The sequence below is a fragment of the Meriones unguiculatus genome, chromosome 8 (assembly GCF_030254825.1).
Source record: "Meriones unguiculatus strain TT.TT164.6M chromosome 8, Bangor_MerUng_6.1, whole genome shotgun sequence".
Classification (NCBI taxonomy): domain Eukaryota; kingdom Metazoa; phylum Chordata; class Mammalia; order Rodentia; family Muridae; genus Meriones; species Meriones unguiculatus.
Window position 1 is genome coordinate 443,418 of NC_083356.1, and position 21,720 is coordinate 465,137.

The 21,720-nt window shown below is 42.7% G+C and overlaps 1 protein-coding gene across 6 annotated transcripts in view; it reads left to right on the forward strand.

Annotated features, from left to right (window-relative positions):
- Positions 1-21,720, forward strand: part of Cbx5 (chromobox 5) — a 43,685-nt gene that overhangs the window by 12,486 nt on the left and 9,479 nt on the right. Inside the window, exons 1-5 of one of the 6 annotated variants that reach the window (XM_060388478.1) lie at positions 5,335-5,441; positions 5,585-5,684; positions 7,224-7,399; positions 17,058-17,244; positions 21,538-21,635. In XM_060388478.1, the coding sequence (XP_060244461.1) occupies positions 5,625-5,684; positions 7,224-7,399; positions 17,058-17,244; positions 21,538-21,635 (521 nt within the window). In that variant the 5' untranslated portion in view covers positions 5,335-5,441; positions 5,585-5,624. Of the gene's footprint in view, positions 1-5,314; positions 5,442-5,580; positions 5,685-7,223; positions 7,400-17,057; positions 17,245-21,534; positions 21,636-21,720 lie in introns of those variants that run through there. The other 5 variants (XM_021652097.2, XM_021652100.2, XM_021652099.2 and 2 more) reach the window with 5 other exon arrangements.

The following is a 21,720-nucleotide window of genomic DNA, read 5'->3' on the forward strand; positions in this document are numbered from 1 at the left end:
GTGCCCCCACTGCCCGGCTCTGTTTGTTTGTTTCAAGACAAGGTTTCTCTGCTGACCAAGCTCTGGCTGACCTGGAAGTAGCTTTGTAAACCAGGCTGGCCTCGAACTCACAGAGATCCACCTGCTTCTGCCTCCCAAGTGCTGAAATAAAGCTGAGTGCACCACCACTGCCCAGCATTTCCTCTCTTCTTTCTGCAGCCCCTTCTCCCTCCCACTCCTTGTCTTTTGAAGATTCATTCCTTGTCGGTGGATTGGAATGTGCTTCTGACTCTGCCGGCTCACAAAGTTCTTTGTTTTTCCAGGACTAACTTGTGTCCACATCTGTGTTGGAGGAGCCTATAAGGCGAATTTGCCTTATGTTGTTCATAGGAAGGTCTGTTGGTACTGCTCTTTTCTTAGTCCTGTGGGCTCTGGTTGCTGCACACTGTGGTGTATATTGTTTTTCCTAGAGATTGGTATTCAAAAGAGGACTAAAAGCTGTTTTGCTTGAAAAAGCTCTCCAGAAACCTGAGAGGTTCCTCACCCTTTCCCATGAAGATTTCCTTAAGGATAAGGTTGCTTGTCCTCTCTTCCTCTGCCGTAGTGTCAGGGCTCTGCTGTAATCATCCCCTCACCCTGCCAGCTGTGTCTCATTTCTCAGAGCACATGCTCCTTCCTCCCAGGCTCAGCTTGAACACCAGTCTTGATGCTTTATCTGGTCCAGGCACTAGCCTTAAATTGTCCGCTTGGCTTTGTGTTTCATTTGACCCTAATACACTGGGTTGCACTGTCTGAAAGAGAATTATGTCCCCTCCCATGTCTGGGTGCATTTCTCATTTCTTACTGCTGCTCCTGAGCAGATCTGTAACTTCAAGGTTAAGATAAGACACATTCCATCAGAACTATGTCGTCATCCTTGCCAGCTTCTGATCTGTGACTTGTCCAGGGGATTTACAAGACAGCTGCATGCCATTCTTTAAAGAATGTTATGGTTGGACTCTGACTCCTGGCACCAGGCCCGATTTGATTTGTCAGCTGTTGCAAAACCCATTTCCCATAGAGAAAGGGGCCTTGGTTTCCGTGCCCTTCCAGCTGCTATTACAGATGAACAGGAGATAGATCTGAGCCTAGTATTTTATAAGGGTAAGGTAGATAACAAGAATATTTTGTCTTTTGTTGTTTTGTGTACACACACACACACACACATACACATGCAAACATGCTGTGTAGCAGGCTATGCACACCAGGGCAAGCGTGTAGAGGTCAGAAGATAACTTCGTAGTGTTAGTGATCTCTTTCTCACCTGGTGTGGGATCCAGGGATCAAGCTTGCACAGCCAGCTGCACCATCTTGATGGCACCCATATATAGCTCTTTCAGTGTAAACCCCGCTGTTTCCCTAGTTAGTAGCCATGGGGATTTAATACACTAGTTCTCCTGTGCATACCTGTAATCTCAGGTGTGCACTCAGGGAGGCAGAGGCAGGCAGATCTCTAGGAGTTTGAGGGCCAGCCTCAAATCAAGTCCAAGATAGCCAAGGCTACACAGAGAAACCCTGCTTTGGAAAAACTAAACCAAAACAAAAGGTCTGGAGAGATGGCTCAGAGGATAAGAGCACTGTCTGCTTTTCCGGAGGTCCTGAGTTCAATTCCCAGCAACATGGTGGCTCGCAGCCGTATCTAGTGAGATCTGGTGCCCTCTGCTGGTGCAAAGGCATACATGAGGGCAGAATTTATATAAATGTATTAAATCTTTTTAAAAATTTATTTTTGTTTTATGAGTGCTTTGCTTATGTGTATGCCTGTGTACTCCATGTGCCTTGTGCTAGCAGAGGTCAGAAGAGGTTGTCAGATTCCCTAGGATTGGAGTTAGAGTTGTAAAGCCACCAGGTGGGAGCTGTGAGTCAGTCCTGGTCCTCTGAAAGACCAGCCAGTACTCTTCATTGCTGAGCTGTCTAGTCACCTTGGTTTTTGTTTTTGTTTTTTTCTTTTTCTTTTGAGACAGGATCTTGCTGTGTAGCTCCAACTGAATTCACTGTGTAAACCAGGTTGGCTTTAACAGTGAATCCACCTGGCCCTGCTTCTTCAAGTGCTAGGATTATAGGCCTTTGCTGCTGCTCCCAGCTATTTGTTCTACTTCAGTGATGCTGAGGTTTGATAGAAAGCTTATTTGCTCAAGATCGAGTGTACCTGGCAAGTTACTACTTTGACCATACTTTTAATTTCTCTGGTGGTATTTTCATATTCCCTAATTAAAAAAGGTTAAGAAAAAAATGTTGGTAGGCATGGTCCACACCTTTAATCCCAGCACTGGGGTGAGAGAGGCATCTTTGTGAATGTGAGGCTAGCCTAATCTACAAAGTGAGTTCTAGGTTAGCCAGAGCTACACAGACCTTGTTGGGGGGGGGAAGGGTTCTGTTTTGTCTTTTGGTATGTGTACATGCATGCGCACATGCGTGGGGTCCTGTAGAGGCCGGAAGAGGACATCAGATCCCCTGAAACTGGAATTAACAGGTAGTTGTAAGCCACCTGACACGGGTGCTGAGAGTCGCCTGGAAGAGCAGCAAGCTCTCCTAACCACGGAGCCATTTCTCCAGACCTTATTTTATTTTTATGGTAGTCTTATTGTAGCCCACAATGGCCTCAGACTTGTGATAATTCTCTTTTTACCTTCTGAGTGTTGGTAGTAAAATAGAACACTGCCATGCTGGCTGGGGAAATGGCTTGGGTAAAGGTGCTTGCTGCCAGCTGCCAAGCCTGATGATCTACATTCAATGTCTGGAACTCACATAGTGGAAGGAATCAGCCAGCTCCCAAAACTTGTCCTTTGATCTTTATATGCACACTCTGGCATAAAGGCATCCAAGCAACACACACACACACACACACACACATTTAAAACATCTGTGGTAGTGCTAGGCATAGTGGTACATACCTCTAATCCCATCACTCAGGAGACAGAGGTAAACAGATACAGATCTTCGAGTTCAAGATCAGCCTGGCCTAAGTAGTGAGTTCCTCTGGGTGGTGGTGGTGGTGGCAGCAGAACACACCTTTAATCCCAGCATTTGGGAGGTGGAGGCAGGTGGGTCTCTGTGAGTTCTAGGCCAGCCTGATCTACAGAGAGAGTTCAAGGACAGCCAAAGCTATATAGAGAAACCCTGTTTCAAAACAAAACAAAAATATAGTGAGTTTCAAGACAGCCAGGGAAACAAATCCTATCTTATGGGACGAGAGGGCAAAATCCCAAAAGTTTCTGAAGTTTGAGAATTCTCTAGCAATAAAAGTTTGCCTGTAGGGCCAGGCACTGCTGGGTGAATACAAGCCAACTAAGTCTTCCAGAAGACTGAGGAAGGTGGTTGAATTCGAGGACTTGTTGGCTAACTTGAAGAGGCCCGTTCTCTAAAATAGACGACTGGACACTATGCGTCGGAAGAGCGGTTGCCGAGCATGTCAGGCGTGTTAGGTTGCATTCTCTCACCTGGTACTTCCAGTCCATGGCCGTAATTACCATCATTCCCTCCCTGAGAGGGTCTCCCCCATGCTGGCCTTAACCTTAGAGAGCCACCTGCCTGTCTGCTGGGTACATGCGCCACCATGCCAGCCAGGCCCTCTGCGAAGCTTTTACACACATATATGTTGTATATTGACATATTCCACTCCACCCACTCCTATCCTCCCATTTCTCACCCCTCTGTAGTTTCTCTTTTCTCCCTACACAGCTTTAGTCCTACATATGTGATTTTATGTGTCATTGTAGCTAGGAGTCACCATTGAGAGAACATTCTGGATTTATCTTTCTGAGCCTGGCTTTTAGATACTATTATATCTAGTTACATCCGTTTTCCTGCAGCTGATGTAACTCTGGTTTTTCCTGTCTGAAAAAGATTTCATAGTGTATGTATGCATTTTCTTTTGCCATTGTTGCTGGACACTTAGATTGCTTCTGTATTTTAGCTGCCATAGTAGCATTGCCATAAACGTTGGTGTGAGGTCTCTCTGTGCTGTGCTGACTTGGAGTTCTTTAGTTTTTCCTTTTTTAAATTTATGTATGAGTGTATACTGCATGCATGCCTGTTGCCCAGATGTCAGGATAGGGTGTCAGGTCACATGGTACTGGAGTTAGGATTGGTTGGGAGCTACTTACCCTGTGGGTGCTGGGAACTGAACCCTGAACCTGTTCTTTTGCAAGCAGGGAGTGTTCATAATCATTGAGGTACTCATCTATCTAGGCCATGGAGTTCTTTACTTTTTGAGTGTCCCTTTTCCTTACTCCCCCATTGAAGCAGCTTTAGCATGCATAAGGCCTGGTACGACAAAATAGTTTCAGTTCTCATATGTGAAGCAAATGCAGTTTTGGATCTCTAAAATGTTTTTTTAGAGCCAAGTGAAAGGACAGTGTATATCAAAGCCTGGTTTTTCTTTCTTTCCTTCTGAGATTAGATCTCTTGCAACACAGGGTGGCCTCGAACTGGTTATGTAGCTGTGCATGACCTTAAATTCCTGATCTACTTCCTCTTAATGGTCTCTGCTTTTTTATTATTATGTCTTCCTTTCCTTGAGTATTAGGGATTATTACTATAAAGAGTTGTGCATCAGCAATATATCAGGGAATAATAATCACTAAAAGTCTGTTTTTATAGTATTACAAGAATAACTAATAAGATACTTAAATTTAACCATAATGTTGGTGGCCAGCTTGCCTCCCCCTTATTTTTTAAGTAAGGAAGTAATTTTTCCATCTGTAATAGCTGAATGGTTCTTTTGTGCTCAGTCTGTGTAAGGCTCCGGATTCCATACCCAGCTCCCCAAATCACAAAGCTTTGTTCCTTGTCTTTGTTTCAAGTCTTTGGGTTCTAGTTCTTTTGTAATTCTCTCAAACGAGAAGTTACATAGTATCTATCATCAACATACTTTCTTCTCTCCCTTTTATGTTACTTTCCCTGAAGCAGTTTTAATTAGCTGTACAGTGACAGAGGGTGGAAAAGTCTTTGTCCAAAATTCTTCTAGATTAAGGATAGTTTGTCCTGGTCTGCTGTAGAGAGGGCCTACTTTTGCTCCTCCCCCTCTTCTAGTGAGCTGTACTCGTGTTAGGTGGTCCTAAAATGTTATCAATTCGCAGTGCTTTTGGAGGAATAAGCCTGAATTTTGGACTTTTAAACATAAGAACTAACACCCTTGAGCTCTGAAAGTCTGAGCCTTCAGGCCAAGGGAGGTCTATCTTCCAACTTCTCCACCCAGTCTGCAGTGAAAAGGAAAGTTAAGCCTTTTAACTTTTTCATTTGCCTCTCTTCCCTAGTCTAGTACGGCTGCCAGTTGCCATGGCAACGGACTGGGACAGCTGCGCAGTGGCGCCCAGGCAGCTGGGTGGGGGCGGGGGAGCTGCCAGCCCGCCAAGCCCCAGACCTGGGAGGGGAGGCCCCTCCTGTTAGCCCAGAGGGAAAGAACGAACTGGGGCGATCCGGTAGGTAAGGGAGGGAACCCCTATTGATCTACTTTGAGGGCTTCTCTTGAGCATAGGCATAAAGAAAAATCTCTTTCTCAAACTGAAGAACACATATGTAAATCCTTTTTTTTTTTTTTTTTTTTTCTTTCCTGGTGAGGCAGGGAAAGCCATAGCCACAATGCTTAACTGCATGCTTCCAACATGGGGCTGGTTTTAACCCAGCGCTCTGACCTAAACTGCTCAGCTCCCGGAAATTCCAAGGTGAGTGGGGGTGGGGGTGGGGTACTCTCCCTGGACTAAGACGTTTCCTGTCTGTGGTGAGGTCGGAGGCTGTGTTTGTTTTAAATAAACCTTACTATATATTTTTGATGTCCAGAAGTCTTCTAAATTCATAGAAAGATTATTTTAAAACCCTTTGCCTACATTCCTCCGTGCCTTCTTTCTCAAATAAAGTTATAGATCAGAAATTAATGCAAGCAGTTTTTGAGGCGGCCATGCTCATACTAATAAGTTCTGTAGCTAGGATTTTCAGCGCTATATTCCTGTAATGATCTCTTTAAAATCACTAATTAGGAATAAATTGATAAATACAACTTCTGCTTCTTTGACTTGAACATAATTCTGAGTTTAGTTGCCCTTTTTATTCCTGAGATTGGCTTTCTGGCCAAGATGGGGATGTTCTGAAAAACATCTTTAGAGATTATAGCAAAATAACAATGGAGCCAGCTAAAGAATCAATTCCTGCTATTTGGTAATCCAGACAGTGGGTCCCGTTTAACATTGTTCAGGAAGAACTCTTTTTGAAACCATTATGGTTACAACCATGTGGGAATTTTAAATACTAGATTCTCTCTTGAGCACCCCTGATGCATATTTCTGAGCTTAACTCAGTTTCCATTTGTGCTGCCTTGCTGCCAGGCTTTCTTGGGGCCTGGGGAGGGTGAATGGTCCCCTGTGTTCTGAGGAGGCTTCATGTTGGTGCAGTCTGGGGCCAGATTTCTTTCCCACCTCTTTGGCCCAGAGTCAACTTCAGTTAAGAGACAGGGTACCTCTTTAACTATTTGGGTTAGTTGAGCCCTGGGAATTACAGACTAGTCCAGTGACTAATTTTGATTTTTTTTTTCTCTGCCTTTCTTCCCTTCTATCCCCAAATGAGCTTGCTAAAAGGAGGCTTAGTTCGTTTGAGCTGTCAGCCTTGCTGATGGATTCTCTGAAGGGACAGACTCAAATTGTTTAAGGGAAATGTACCAAGTCACTGGAAATGTGAGAGATGGCCCATGAAGATATTGTGTGTGCTGCTGAAACTGACCAGAAAATGCTCAGAATGGAAAAGTACATTTGGGTGGGCTGTGGGGAAGGGGTCGGTCTTTTTTTTTTTTCTTTTTTTTTCATAAAGACCTTTATTCACCTTGGAGAAAAATATTTTTATTCTGTCTTGATTCCTTTAATTGAAGGTTTTCCATATTTCTCTTTGAGTTCCTGGCTCACAAGTAAATACAGAAATGGAAGAAAGTAGCACTCAATGCTATTTGCTTTTTTGGAATATAAAATTAAAGAGTTAAACAATTGTTCCATCTAATGTTGATTTCTTCAGCTGAAGAGAAGTTGTTAGGAAAATGTGGATTGACCCATTTTATGATTATTTTGGATTGAACCTTTAAAGTCATTGACCATTTGTCTTAGAATAACTGTAGACCAAAAAGAAGAGTGTGCGGCTGACTCACGTGGTCCCTCTGGCCCGTCCAGAGGTGATGGCTTTACCCGCAGGTGGGCTGTAACATTGGTCTTTCCTCGTTTCAGGACCCTGTGGCCTTACCTTCAGGTGGGTCAACGTGCGACATGGGAAAGAAAACCAAGAGGACAGCCGACAGCTCTTCTTCAGAGGACGAGGAGGAGTATGTGGTGGAAAAGGTGTTGGACAGGCGCATGGTTAAGGGGCAAGTGGAATATCTGTTGAAGTGGAAAGGCTTTTCTGAGTAAGTACTTACTTCCTCAGGCTTTTTCTTTTCTAGTCTTTAGGACTCTGTAGAGGTAAATAACTGGTTTACTTGTCTTTTTCTTATTTACACACTTTCATGAGAATCAGGGGAGGCAGCAGAGCACATAGTCACCCTATCATGGAGCTGATTTTTTAATGTTCTTACTTTTGAAGAGTAGTTTCAGGAATTGGGAGCATAGACTGGGGAGCCAGATGTCCTGGGACCAGATTCTTGTTCCACCCCTTAAGATACAGGTGGATGACCATGTCTAATTTCTGTTGTGATTATTATTATTATTAAAACATTTTTTCTTTTTGTTTTTCAAGACAGGGTTTCTCTGTGTAGCCTTGGCTGGCTTGGAACTCCCTCAGTAGACCAGTCTGGCCTGGGAGATCCTTCTGCCCCTGCCTGCCGAGTGCTGGGACTAAAGGCATGCGCCACCACACCCAGCTAAATTTCTTCTTGTTTTATGTGTGAGTGTTTTGCCTGCACATATGTCTGTGCACTAGCAGTGTGTTGTCTGGTGCCCACAGTCCAGAAGAGGCATCACATCAGCTACAGCAGGGTTAGGGAGTTATAGATGGCTGTAAGCTGCCATTTGAGTGCTGTCAGTCAGACCACAGTTCTCTGGGAGAACAGACAGTACTCTTAAATACTGAGCCATTTCTCCAACCCACTGACCAATTGCATAACCCCCTTTCCTATTCACCTTAATAAAGTAGGAGTAATAGGTAGATGGGCGTAGCTTAGTAGTGCAGTACTTTGGCCCAGTGCCCTCAAGGTCCTTGTTTGACCCTCTGGTGTGCTGGGGAAAACAAAGAAAAAATAGTGATAAGACATAGTACTTAGAGGGCTCAGTGAGTGTAGGTAGACCACTTGCCATTGAAAGTGTGAATATGTGAATTGAGACCACCAGAACCAGTGTACACACACACACATTTCTCTCAGCAGTGAAACACTGGGCTGGGAGACAGACAAGAGAATCCCGGGGAGCCTGAGGGACAACCAGCCGGGCATGTATAGCAGACGTAGCAATGAATAAGGGCCCCTATGCAAACAAGGCAGAAGGCAGAGACCAACAGCTGAGGTGGTCTCTGACCTCCAGTTATATACACCCACACTCACATGCAACATATTAAGAGATTTAGTAAAAGAAGTCAGTGTTTTAATCTCAGTTCTCTCAGAGGCAGATGGATCTCTGTAGGTTCCAGGCCAGGGCTGAGATTAAAGGCCAGTATGGCCAGATTATAACTAACAGATCAATAAAAGTGTCTTTTTCTTTGTTAATTAATTGGGGGGGGGGGGGTTGTTTTTGTTTGTTTGTTTGGTTGGTTGGTTGTTTTGTTTCTGTATTTTGTAAAAGCCAAGGGATTGGATGTGCATGTTGTGAGGGGTAGGTGTCTGAGAGCAGGAAGTCCAGAAGGCAACTCGGACAACAGCTTTTTCCGATGGCTCTATTCCAGGCTGCTGGATCCTGACTGACCCCATAGCACCTCTGTTTTAAGGGGGGGGGGGATTTATGTATGTATATATGTATGTATACAATGTTCTGTCTGCATGTATACCTGTACACCAGAAGAGGGCACCAGATCTCATGAGGGGACCATGTGGTTGCTGGGAATTGAACTTAGGACCTCTGGAAGAGCAGCCAGTGCTCTTAACCTCTGAGCCATCTCTCCAGCCTCCCTGCCCTCAATAGCACCTCTTAATTTTTTTGGTTAGCATCCATCCCACTTACAGGTCACTCCTGGGGAGAGGCCCATTTCCAGGTGATCTTATCTAGCCTGGCATCCTCTTGCCATGGCTACTTATATTACCAAAGTGGCGGCACTTTGATCTTACGGCAAAGATGCTTTTATTTTTGTTCTGTTCATTAAACTGTTCATCTTGGTATGCAAGGTGGAAGAGCAGAGATCTTGGAATGTTGGAACATGTTTCTAGAAAAGGAGAGTGAGCTGAGCCTAATCCAGCACTTGGGAGGCTAAGTTTTAGGCTATGAGTTTCAGGCCAGCCTTGGCCATATAGTGGGACCATACCATCTCAAAAGAAGGGAGGGTATGGCCACTGTTACCATGGCTTTGAACAGGTAAACTGACACGGAGGCCCCCACCTGTTCCTTTTTTCCTGCTGTCTAATGTACTTTTCAGCTCATCATGTAGATAGAGGACTCAGTGTTGTCTCAATTTATTGTCAGTATTGCCCCTGTGATTCCAGGGTCTGGAATGCACAATCATCCACTGAAATCCTGCACAAGGGTCCTTTGCTCATCTAAACTGTCAACAGTCTCGTTCTTCTCAAGTCTTGCCCTTGCAGTATGGACTGCACAGACTTAATTGCCCAGGGCATTTATAGAGTTCCTATGAAGTACAGAAACTGAATGCATCTGAAAGTACATATGACAGAAGCAACTATATTTTATGAAAATGTAGAATTTTTTAAAGATTTTTTTTATGTGTATAAGTGTTTTGCTTGTATGTGTTTATGTGCAGCACATGTGCATGCCTGGTACTGAGTTCAGGAGAGGGCACTGGATCCCCTAGAACAGGAGTTACAGACGGATATGACTGAGCCACCATGTGAGTGTTGGGAACAAACATGGGTCTTCTGGAAGGGCAACAAGTGCTCTTAACCACTGAGCCATTGCCATTGGTCCAGCCCAACCTGGACCCTGACTTTTCTGTTTGTTTTTTAAGATGAGGTGTGTAGCCCTGGCTATCCTGGAATTCATCAAGATCTGCTTGCCTCCAGAGTTCTAGGATTAAAGGCACACTGTGTAAGCCCCTTAGCCTGGCTGGGCTGGAATTCCTTCCTTCCTTCCTTCCTTCCTTCCTTCCTTCCTTCCTTCTTTTCCCTTCCTCCCTCCCTCCCTCCCTCCCTCCTTCCCTCCCTCCTTCCTTCCTTTCTCTTTCTCTCTTTCTTTTTTGTTTTGTTTTTTTGAGACAGGGTTTCTCTGTGTAGCCCTGGCTGTCCTAGACTCACTCCGTAGACCAGGCTGGCTTCTAACTCAGAGATCTGCCTTCCTCTGTTCGGCTTGTTGTTTTTAATTGTATGGGGCAGGTCACTTTCACCTTGTATGAGTCAAGGTCTCTTGGTTTGGTTGTATTCACTGTCTTGAGGCTAATTGGCCTCTAGCCTCTAGCCAGTACTGTGATTCTGGCCTACCATATTGGTTTTTGTAGTACTTTGTGTATCTAGGCAAGAACTCTTCCCAGCTGAGCTACACCCTGAGCTCTGCTTCATCAGTGTATTTCTTTTTTTTTTTTTTTTATTTAAGATTTATTATTTATTATGTATACAATGTTGTGTTTGCATGTATGCCTGCATGCCACAAGAAGGCACCAGATTTCATTATAGATGGTTGTAAGCCACCATGTGGTTTCTGGGAATTAAACTCATGATCTCTGGAAGAGCAGCCAGTGCTCTTAACTTCTGAGCCATGTCTCCAAGCACATCATCACCGTATTTCTAAAGAGGAATGATAGCACTGCTTACCAGGTATGAAAACCATTGAAATGAGTGAGAGACAGGAAAGTCCTATGAAATAGTAATGTAAATAATACTTGAATTCCAGGTTGACCTTAGGCTTATTGAATCACCTTTTGAAAGGTGCTGAAAGCTGTTTGAATTTTTGGTACTTAATCTAGATTCAGAGGTGAAAGGCAAAGTTGAGGTAGGTAGATTAAGCATTGTCATAAATGTCTTGTATTGGGACTGGAGATATGGCTCAGCAGTTATGAGTACTTCCTGCTCTTTCATAGACTCTAGTTAGGTTCCCAGTACCCTTGTCCCACAGTTCACAATGGCCTGTGTCTCTAGTTCCAGAGAATCTGATGTCCTATTACAGCCTCCTCCATTACACATAAACATTTTTACAATATAGTAAAATAATTTTTTTTTTTTTCAAGACAGGGTCTGACTATGTAGCTCTAGCTGTCCTGGAACTCACTATATAGACCAAGCTATAGTCGAACTCACAGCGATATATCTGCCTCTACCTCCAGAGTGGTGGGATTAAAGTTGTTTGCCACGTCATCAGCAAATACAATCTTTTTAAGGAAAAAAATGCCTGGGATTTCATTAAAGGCTGGAACAATTTTTTTTTCTCTTCCCTGAGCATTGTGTGCAAGAGAGTAAGTACCTAAGTCGCTTATTCCTATGTCGTAGATAGCTTGTAGTTGAAGTACAAGGTCAACAACAGGGACTAGGAGTTTGCTTAGTTAGTAGAGTGCTTTCGTAGCATCCATAAAAATTTGGATTTAATCCCTAGCATGGCATACACTGGGTAAACCTAGCTGTCAGCAGGAAGAGTTGAGGAGGATTAGGAGGTCAAGGAATGCATGCAGGCAAAATACTTTTACACAAAATAATTTTATTTTTGTTTAAAAAACAATTGATGGACTGGGCTGAGTGGCACACGCCTTTGATCCCAGCACTTGGGAGGCAGATGCAGGTAGATCTCTGAGTTGGAGGCCAGCCTGGTCTACAAAGAGAGCACAGGACAACCGGGGCTACACAGAGAAATCCTGTCCTGAAAAAAACAATCAAATACTAAAAAATTTAAAAAATAAAAAACAACTAGAGATTAATTATAACAAATACTATTATAAAGATGGATGGTCTCAACCTATAATGTACCAACTTTTTTTTTTTTTTTTTGTCTTCAAGACAGGGTTTCTCAGTATAGCTCTGGCTGTCCTGGAACTCGCTCTGTAGATCAGGCTGGCTTCAGAGAATTTTTTGCCTTTGCTTTCAGACTGTTGGGATTAAAGGGGTGCACCACCATTGCCTGGCTTGTATCTACCTGTCTTGCTGTGATGATACAAGTTGGGTTATAGTTTGTTTTCTGTTGCTGTGACCAAAAGCATTGTGAAGGGGAAAGGGTTGATTTCCTCTTAAGTGTTACACACATTCCATGGTTGAAGGAAGTTACAGCGGAACTTGAGTAGGAAATGGAGGAGTGCTGTTTACTGGCTTGCTCCCAGGCTCACTGTCAGCTCCTTTTGAGTAACCTTTTGTTTTTGTTTGTTTTGAGACAGGGTTTTTCTGTGTAGTCTGGCTGTCCTGTAACTTTCTATGTAGACCAGGCTAGCTTTTAACTCAGATCTCCCTGCCCCAGCCTCTGGAATGCTGAGATTGAAGGCGTGTACCACTAGGCCTGGCTGTCACCTACTCGATACAGCTCACACGCACCGGCCTCTGGGAAGGTGCTGAGCATAATGGGCAGGGCCTATATGTCAGTTAACAACCAAAAGAATGTCCCACAGTCTTGCTCACAGGCCAGTCTGATAGAAGCTCTTCAACTGAAGTTACCTCTTTCCAGGTGTGTTAAGTTGACAACCAAGAGAGCTATCACAGGTCTGCTCCTTGTCAATTTGAAAAGCAAGTATATAACCTTTTGTTGTCCCCAAGATCTCGTGTTAATATCACACTATAAAAAACAGTTAAGGCCAGGTGGTGGTGGTACTGGCTTTTAGTTCCAGCACTCAGGAGGGAGAGGCAGATGGATCTCTGAGTTCTAGACCACCCTTGTCTACAGAGTGAGTTCCATTGTCTCAAAAACACACATACACGCTTGCACACGCACGCATGCACACACACACGAACACAGCCTGACTTTTAAGTCCCATATTCTTTGAAAATTAAAAATTTCAACACTTTGAAATTTCAAGGTCTATTTTTTTAAAATTGTGTATATATGGGTATTTTCATGTATGTCTGGGTACTATGTACATGCCTGGTGACCCAGTAACCACAGAGGCTGTCAGATTTTGTGTTATAGAATTACAGACAGTTGTAGGTTGCTATGTGTGTGCTGGTAATTGAACCCAGGTCCTCTGGAAGTGCAGCCAGTGCTCTTATCCATGTCTCCAGGTCTGTTCATGTTCCTTTAAAAATATCTATGCCAGGTGTGGTGGCACATAGCTCTAGTCCCAGCACGTTAGAGGCAGAGGCAAGCAAGTGTCTGACTTTCAGGCCAGCCTGTTCTGCATAGTGAGTTCCAGGACAATCGGAGACCCTATCTCAAAAAAACAAAATAATAATAATAATAATAAATAAGTTCAAGGTCTTAACTGAGGGCTTCTGTAAAATCAAAAACGAGTTAAATACTTCTGTTCCTCGATAACAACCAGGGTATAAAAACTGCTCCTACTTAAGCAAAAGCAAAGTGCAGCCGTGTAATTCCAAGTCTATCCTTCTGGACTTGTTCATGATCTTCTGAGCTCTGTGGGATTTAGGCAGTCCTGCTTTTCTGGAGCTGCCATCAGCCACAAACCCAGCTTGTCTGCTAGGTTTAGGCCAGCTGTGCTAACCACCTGCCATTGTCCCTCCATCTCCAGTATCCTGGGGTTGCCACTGCACTTGAGGTGCGCCTTCATAGATGACCTCTCCGCAGGAACTTTATCCCTGCCTCTTGGTACCAGGCCTCGCTGCTCTTCCTGAGAGGTCTCTCATACCTTCAAAACCTGTACCATATGGGAGATCTGATATTGCCCATTTCTGCCATTGATGTGCAGCCTTGGCCCGCTACTGACTGAGCCTTTGTGTGCTGACCCTGAGTAAATACTTCCCAGAAGGATGACGAGCAGGAAGTTGGCTTCCATGGATCCTTAACCCAAAATGCCATGCACTGCCCAGTGGCGTCTTTGTTCCCTCTGACATCTCACAAGCGGGCTCGCCTAGCCGTAAGACCCCAGAGTTAATTTCAGCAGTGCCCCTCAAGCTAATTGCAGATTAGGGATGATGCTTGTGTGGCTTATTGACTTTTTTTTTTTTTTCCCTTTTTCTGCTGTGAATCATTACAGGTCACAGGTGTGTTATATATATAAACACAAATCAACCCAAAACCTAGTGCTTACTACATCAGAGCTTTACCTCTGGATAGGGGAAGGGATGATAGTAAAGTTTTTTTTCTTTGTAGGTACATTTTATTGCTTTAATTCCACAAGATTGTGTATTTTTAATTTTCTAAAACCCATGGTACAAACATACAGTATCAAAATTCAGACAGACATGTTGGTTCATTCCTGTAATCTAGGCTGTAATGCAAGGCTGAGGCAAGAGGATTTCAGAGAGTTCAAAACCAGCCTGGCTACATAATAAGACTCTTGTCTTTAAACCCAGAGAGAAGCTAGGTGTGGTGGCACGACCATTAATCTTAGCATTCTGAGAGGCAGAGACACTGTTAGAGGAAATCCTGGTCTACCTAGTAAGTGCCAGTGACTTTTGGGTGAAACGAAAAAAATAAAATAAAAAATAGAAACCCAGGGAGAAGACTGGGAATGTGTTTTAGCTGGTGGAGTGCTTACATGGGATACACAGCACTGGGCTGAGTTTCCAGTACCACCGAAAGGAGGCGTGGTGGCACAAGCCTGTGATCCCAGTGTTCTGGAGGGAGAGAGGGCTGAGAATTAGAAGTTCAAAGCTATCCTTGACTACATAGAGTTTGAGGTCAGCCTGGGCTACATGAGACCCTCTTCCCCAAAAAAAGACAAAACAAAACTTACTTTATACATTATAGGGATTCCTGTTTTGAATTTTGTTAGGTCCAGTTATTTCAGATTTCACACAGAACTTGGTAACAGTAGACTTGAGTCTGTCACATTTGAGTTAATGCACTCCAGCTTCTACTTGCTAGAGTGTATAGACAGCATCCAGGATGATAGAAGTGGAAGGTGTTGCTGGGTATGGTGGCGCACGCCTTTAATCTCAGCACTCCAGAGGCAGAGGCAGGCAGATCTCTGGGAGTTCAAAGCCAGCCTTTTCTGTATAGTGAGTTTCAGGATATCTAGTGCCGCACAGAGAAATCCTGTCTCAAAAAAAAAAAAAAAAAAAAAGAAAAAGAAAAGAAAAGAAAAGGAAGATTATAGAGGTATATGACTTACTGAGTTATCCTTTTTATACAGGCAACTGATTGTATAAAATCACACTCTTGGCACTTAATTAAGCATTTAAATTTGGGGGTTTTTTTTGATAGAGAAAAGATGTGCTGGGAATTAAACCAATGGAGCCTTGCTTATATCTGGACAAGCACACTTACACTGAGCTCTATACCCAGCTTCTAGATGGGGTTTGTTTACAAAGATTTTTTTATTTTTTATTATTATTGTTATTATTTTAGTTTTTTGTTTGTTTCAGCCAAGTCCTGGCTGCCCTAGAACTGGCTCTTTAGACCATACTGGCCTCTGCTTCCCAAGTGCTGGGATTAAAGGCGTATGTCATCACTGCCTGCTAATTTTTTTTAAAGAAATTATGTATGTGTATCTGTCTTTGTGGGAGTATATGAATGCTGTGCAGGTGCCTCTGGAGGCCAGAGGGCATTGGAGTCCCTGGAACTGGAATTATAGATGTTCAGATCTTCTGCAAGTGTAACCAGTACCCTTAACCACTGAGCAATCTCCAGCCCCAAAATTGGTAGTTTAAACAGGTTTATTAAGGTATAATTTTATGTACCATAAGAGTCACCAAATGGTAGTGGTGCATGACTTTAGTCCAAGTACCAGAGAGGCAGGCAGATCTCTGAGTTCAAGGCCAGCCTAGTCCACAAAGTGAGTTTCAGGACAGCACCCCCCCCAACACACACACAGAAGTCACCCACTGGAATTGTACAATTTGATGTTTTTTGTTTTGTTCTTTGGGAGGTCTTTTTGTTTTGTTTGAGGCAGGGTTTCTCTGTGTAGCTCTGACTGTTATGGAAATCACTTTGTAGACTAGCTTGAGTTCTGTCTCTGCTTCCCCAGTGCTGGGATTAAAAGCGTGCACCACTGTGCCTGGCTCGATTTGGTTTTGGTCAATATTTATAGAGTTGTGAAACTGTTAACCACACTCCCATTTCAGAATATTTTCCCAGCCTAATCTAAAATATATCTTGACAGGGCATGCCAGAGAAATGGAATCAGAAAGAAAGTACAGCCGGGCATGTGGTGCACACCTGTGATCCCAGCACTCTGGGAGGCAGAGACAGGTGGATCATTGTGCGTTCCAGGCCAGCTTGGTCTACAAGGCGAGTCTAGGACAGCAAAGGCTACACAGAGAAACTCTGTCTCGAAAAACAAAATCAAAATAGAAGAGAAAGAAAGCATATCTTTTATTGTGACTTTTTTTTTTTAACTCAGTACTCAGTATATTCATTTTTTTTAACTCAGTGTACCATTTGAGATTTTTCTCAAGTTGTATTTTGTTTCCTTTTGTTGCTTAATACATTTTTATTTATTCATTAGTTGAACATTCAGGTTTGTTTTGGATACTAAATGTTGATACAGTGCTAAGGGTATAGCTCTGTTGTGGACAGACATAAGGCCCTGGTTTGGGGTTTGATCCCTGGCCCTACAAAGTAGTAATTCTTCACGTGACTTTGTGCGGATGTGCTTTTCCCACGAAGATCAGATTTGTTGGAGAGCTAGAGATCAAGACTGGCATTATCTGTGCTAGTACCTTACCGCTGAAGGACACCTCAGGCCTCACGGTCAGTACTTAAGTATAGAATGCCCAACCTTTGACTACATGTCCTCTTTAAAAAAACACTTTAGCATTGAAAGGGGTTGAGGATGTCGCTTCCTAGCACTTGTCAGTCTTAGGTTCTGCAGGAATGGTATAAAAATACGGAATTATCTTCATTCCTCTGTCTTTTCCTTTTGTTTTTATTGTTACTGTCCAGGGAGCACAATACTTGGGAACCTGAGAAGAACTTGGATTGTCCTGAACTAATTTCTGAGTTTATGAAAAAGTATAAGAAGATGAAGGAGGGTGAAAACAACAAGCCCAGGGAGAAGTCAGAAGGAAACAAGAGGAAATCCAGTTTCTCCAGCAGTGCCGATGATATAAAATCTAAAAAGAAGAGGGAGGTAAGCTTCTCCCTTCTCCCACTGTTCTTAAGGGTGGACTTCAAGGTTTGCTGTTGAGTAGCAGCCTCTAGGGAAGTGTATTGATTAGCTACAGCAACCCTTTCTGCTTGAGTGAGAACTTGCGTAGCACTAATTGTGTTAAAGTGTCAAAACTAATGTGAAATGCAATCCACTCTGCGTCCTCCGTGAATAGAAATATGTATGAATATGTGTCTTGTGTGTTGTTGCCTGAGGGAGGCCTGAAGGTGTTGGGTTCCCTGCAGCCAGAGTTTCAGGCTGTTGTGAGTTTCCTAAAGTGAGTGCTGGGAACCAAACTTAGGTTCTCCAGAAGAATGTCGAGCTCTTTTAGCCATTGAGCCAACACTGTAACACCAAGAAGAAGACACTTTCAAGTTTTTTTCTTTTAAAAGAAAGAAAAGTGGCTAAGGAGTTAGCTCAGGAATAAAGGTACCTGTTGTCAAGCCTGAAGTTCAAATCCTACCTCATTGTGGAAGGAGAAAACTCACTCCTAAGTTGACCTTAGACCTCTACATGCACCTGCCCATGTGAACGCCCTAATAATAATAAAAGCAATAAATAACATTCAGAAAACCTGAGATGTTTACTACTTTGCTCTTTGTTGTCTTTTCTGTATACTATTTTTGTTTGATATGATTTATATGTATAGTTTATTTACTTGTGAATATGTGTATGCTAGTGTATATACACATGTTCACATGTGTGGGGTTTCTGTCTTCAGTTGTTCCTTGATTCGCCTAGGTTTGCTGGCTTCCGAGCTTCAGGGATCTGTCTGTCTCTCTCTTAGGCTTCTGTTGTCATCTTAAGGCAGAGTCACACATGTCTGTGTCTGCTCTCAGGTTTGCTGTGTATGCTGAGATGGTGGTCCTGTGCCTGCAGGCCTTTATGTTTTATGCTGTGCTAGGGGTTGAACTCAGGACTTTCTGTATATTAGACAAGAACTTAGCTAACTGAACTATATCCCCAGCTCTCTCTGTTCTTTGGAGGTAAAGGTCATGCTTCATAATTATACTGACCTTGAACTCACATTGTATTTCTGCCTAGCCTGGGGCTTTCCCTTCTGCCTCAGGCTTCTGAGTGGTGGGATTTTAGGCATGTGTCACCATATCTGGCTATTTTCACTCATTTTTCTTCCAGCTATATACCCTGAGGAGGAAAAGAATTTTCATTTTCTTTTGTGTCTCTTTATTGTTTGGTTTGGAAACTAATTATGAAGTTTGGTTTGATTCAGTTGCTTTTTCTTAATGTAAATACCGTATTACCTTTTTCTTCTGCATCTTTGCTGTGTGTATATGTTACACAAACACCTCCAGCTTTCCCTCTTTCCATTTATTTCCAGATTACGTAGCCTATGTAGGATATATCATGTACTTAAAATTTAATAAAGAAGAAAGTATAAGTGTGTAGTATTCCTGCCTCAGTTCCCTGATTATCTGCATTATATTTAGATGTCCATTTTTCTCCACTGTTCCTCTCAGCTGTGACTACACCTCAGAACTACTCAGCAGGTATTTTAAAAAAATCTCCAGGACCCGAGATGAACCTTATACCAGTTAAATGAGAGTTTCTGTGAGCAAACTGAAGCACTGTAATTTATAAATATATAATTTATATTACATATATGTATATAATTATAATGTATATAATTCTTGGTCTCTATGGGGCTGTTCCTGTCTGACTCCTTTCTCTTGTTAATTTTATTTTTACAACCTTTTTTTTTTTTTTTTTTTTTGGTTGTTTGATGAGACAGGGTCTCTGTGTAGTCATGGCTCTGTTAGATCTTGCTGTATAGACCAGCCTGACCTCTTAACTCACAGAGATCCTCCTGTCTCTGCCTCCTGAGCACTGGGATTAAAGACATGGGCCAGCACACCTGCCTGTAACCTTATGCCACCTTTCTGAAAAGGTCTGAATATCATTATGATACACCATATTGATACAGAATTTAAGGAACACTTTCCATTTTCTGAGGACTTTTGGGTTTTGTGTATGTTTTTTGTCTGTCTGTTTTGAGATAGGGTCTCACTGTGAAGCTTTGAGTGGTCTGAAACTCATTATTAGACCATGCTGGTCTCAAACTGTCTCTGCCTCCCAATCTCCCTGCACCCTTTTAAATTTTTATTTATAAATTTTAACACATTTTATTATTTTGCATGTGTTGAAGCATGCATGTCAGTGCGCATGTGTGGAGGGTAGGAAACAACTTGGAAACAGACAGGTATCTTCCTCCACCAGGCAGGCCTGGGGAGTTTGAGTCCGACCTTGAAGCTTGGTTAGTAGGCACTTTTATTTCCCTGTTAGCTTTTTGTATTCTAAGTTTTGTCGTTTGTTTCATTTTTAGTTCAATTAAATAAAATAGCAAATAATACAACCAAAGACTTTTAACGAGGTATTTGTGAGAGAGAGTAAACATTTCTTCAATTTAGGGTCTTTGTTCTTTTAAAGGTAGTCATCTGGCTTTGGGCCCCTGGCCACTTAGAGGATTCATGTCTAGGTTTTGGAGCTGCTGACCTTGAAAACAACCTCCCGACCTCATTTACATTACGTTTGTCTGGGGGCCTGGATAGCATTCTCAGTAGTCCTGGCAGCTGTCAGGTGGACAACTGGCATGATAGGTAGCAGTCATGTGTTCTCAAGGTGTGGTGGAGATGGCATTTCTTTAGACCGCTGCAGAAGGAATTTCTTAGTTGGTTTTATGCCTGATTTAAGATTACTGCCTGTGATGATTTTAGTGTTTTTCTTGCCTCAGCTCCTTTCAGCAGCTTGAACATTCTTTCTTCATTCCCCCGTTACCCTCCCTATGTAGCAGACTGTTTCCAGCTGCCAAAAATGATGTATAACTTAGTCCCTATGCCAGAATTCCAGCTGTGAGCAGCTGTGTTTGCATCTGGGAACCTATTCCTCTTAAATGCCCCAAAGAGGCTGTCTTAAAAAAAGTCAGTATCTTCCCATTGATCCATGACTAGAATTTCTTTCCTGTTTTGAGTTCTGGTATCTTTGGGGACCACCAGGACTGTGCAAGCTTTCTTGTTTGTTTTGTTTTTTGTTTTTTTCTTAATGTAAAATATTTGTTTGTTTGTTTGTTTGTTTGGGGGGTTATAGACTTGTATAGGTCAGTCAAGGAATATGTAGGAGTTGATACTCTACCTACCATGTGAGTCCCAGGGATCAAACTTGGATTGTCAGGCTTCCCTATGAGCCCCTTTGCCCACTGAGCCATCTCAGTGGCCTGCTTTTCTATCTCAAAGGAAATCAAAATGATCAGAAAGGGTTGGGATTTGGCTCATTTGTTAAATCTTTTTTTTTTTTTTAAAGGATTTATTTATTTGTTTGTTTGTTTGTTTCTACAATATACTGCCGGCATATGTGTCTGCCTGCCAGAAGAGGGCAGCAGATCTCACTATAGATGGTTATGGGCCACTATGTGGTTGCTGGGAATTGAACTCAGGTCCTTTGGAAGAACAGACAATGCTCTTAACCGCTGATGAATGAGCTTGCTTCATCTCCTGAAATTTTTAAAAAAATTATGATGTGTATAAAATTAGACTTTTTATTCTGAACAGTGCTATCACACCTGGATCAGCCTCTGCTGTATGTGGATCACATGATTACCTGAGACCAAGTCCCAGCCCTCTCATGAGTTGTCAGCTTGAGGTCTCAGGCCCAGTCAATGTTAATAGTGTGTCTAAGCAGACCAGAGGCTCTTCACCCAAGTCATATGCAAACTAATGTTTGTGATTTGCCTTTTTTAGATTATTGGTCTTGCATCCTTCTTACCTCTGCTTTTCAAAATATAGATGACTCTGTGAAATATTAAAACTGTTGGTCATTGTGAAGATAAATTAGAAGTTCTAAAAGAGTAGGGTTGGGAAAGCGTTTCGGGAGATGAGAGTGGCTTGTAGTGTCTCAGGAACAGTAGGAAAGGGTTGGCTTGTGGTACTGCACAGATTCTAGGCGAGTAAAGTGCAAGCAGAAGGATGCCCAGATGATTCTCCAGAGACTCACAGGCTGCTACAGACTTTTAGGGGTGCTTATCATTTGCATGGAATAACAGGAAACACGGCTACATCTTCTTGGCAAAATATCTCAACATTGCTGTCCCTGGTTGATGCAGATCAGTTAGTTATATTTCTTGAGTTCTAAGGATTTTTCTAAATCGATGACAAATGGCATAGAGTAATGTTAACAAGGCTGTGATTTGTTATTCTGAGAAACCAGTTTTGTTTTTGTTTTTGGTGGTTTTTACACTAATCTCTTCTGTTCTATTTGTAGCAGAGCAGTGATATCGCCCGCGGCTTTGAGAGAGGGCTGGAGCCAGAAAAGATCATTGGGGCAACAGATTCGTGTGGCGACTTAATGTTCTTAATGAAATGGTGAGCAAGGTCATGCTTCACTTCACAGCTGTGGTTTTGCTAGGAGGAAAGAGTGTAAAACTGAGAATTCCTACATTTAACCCAT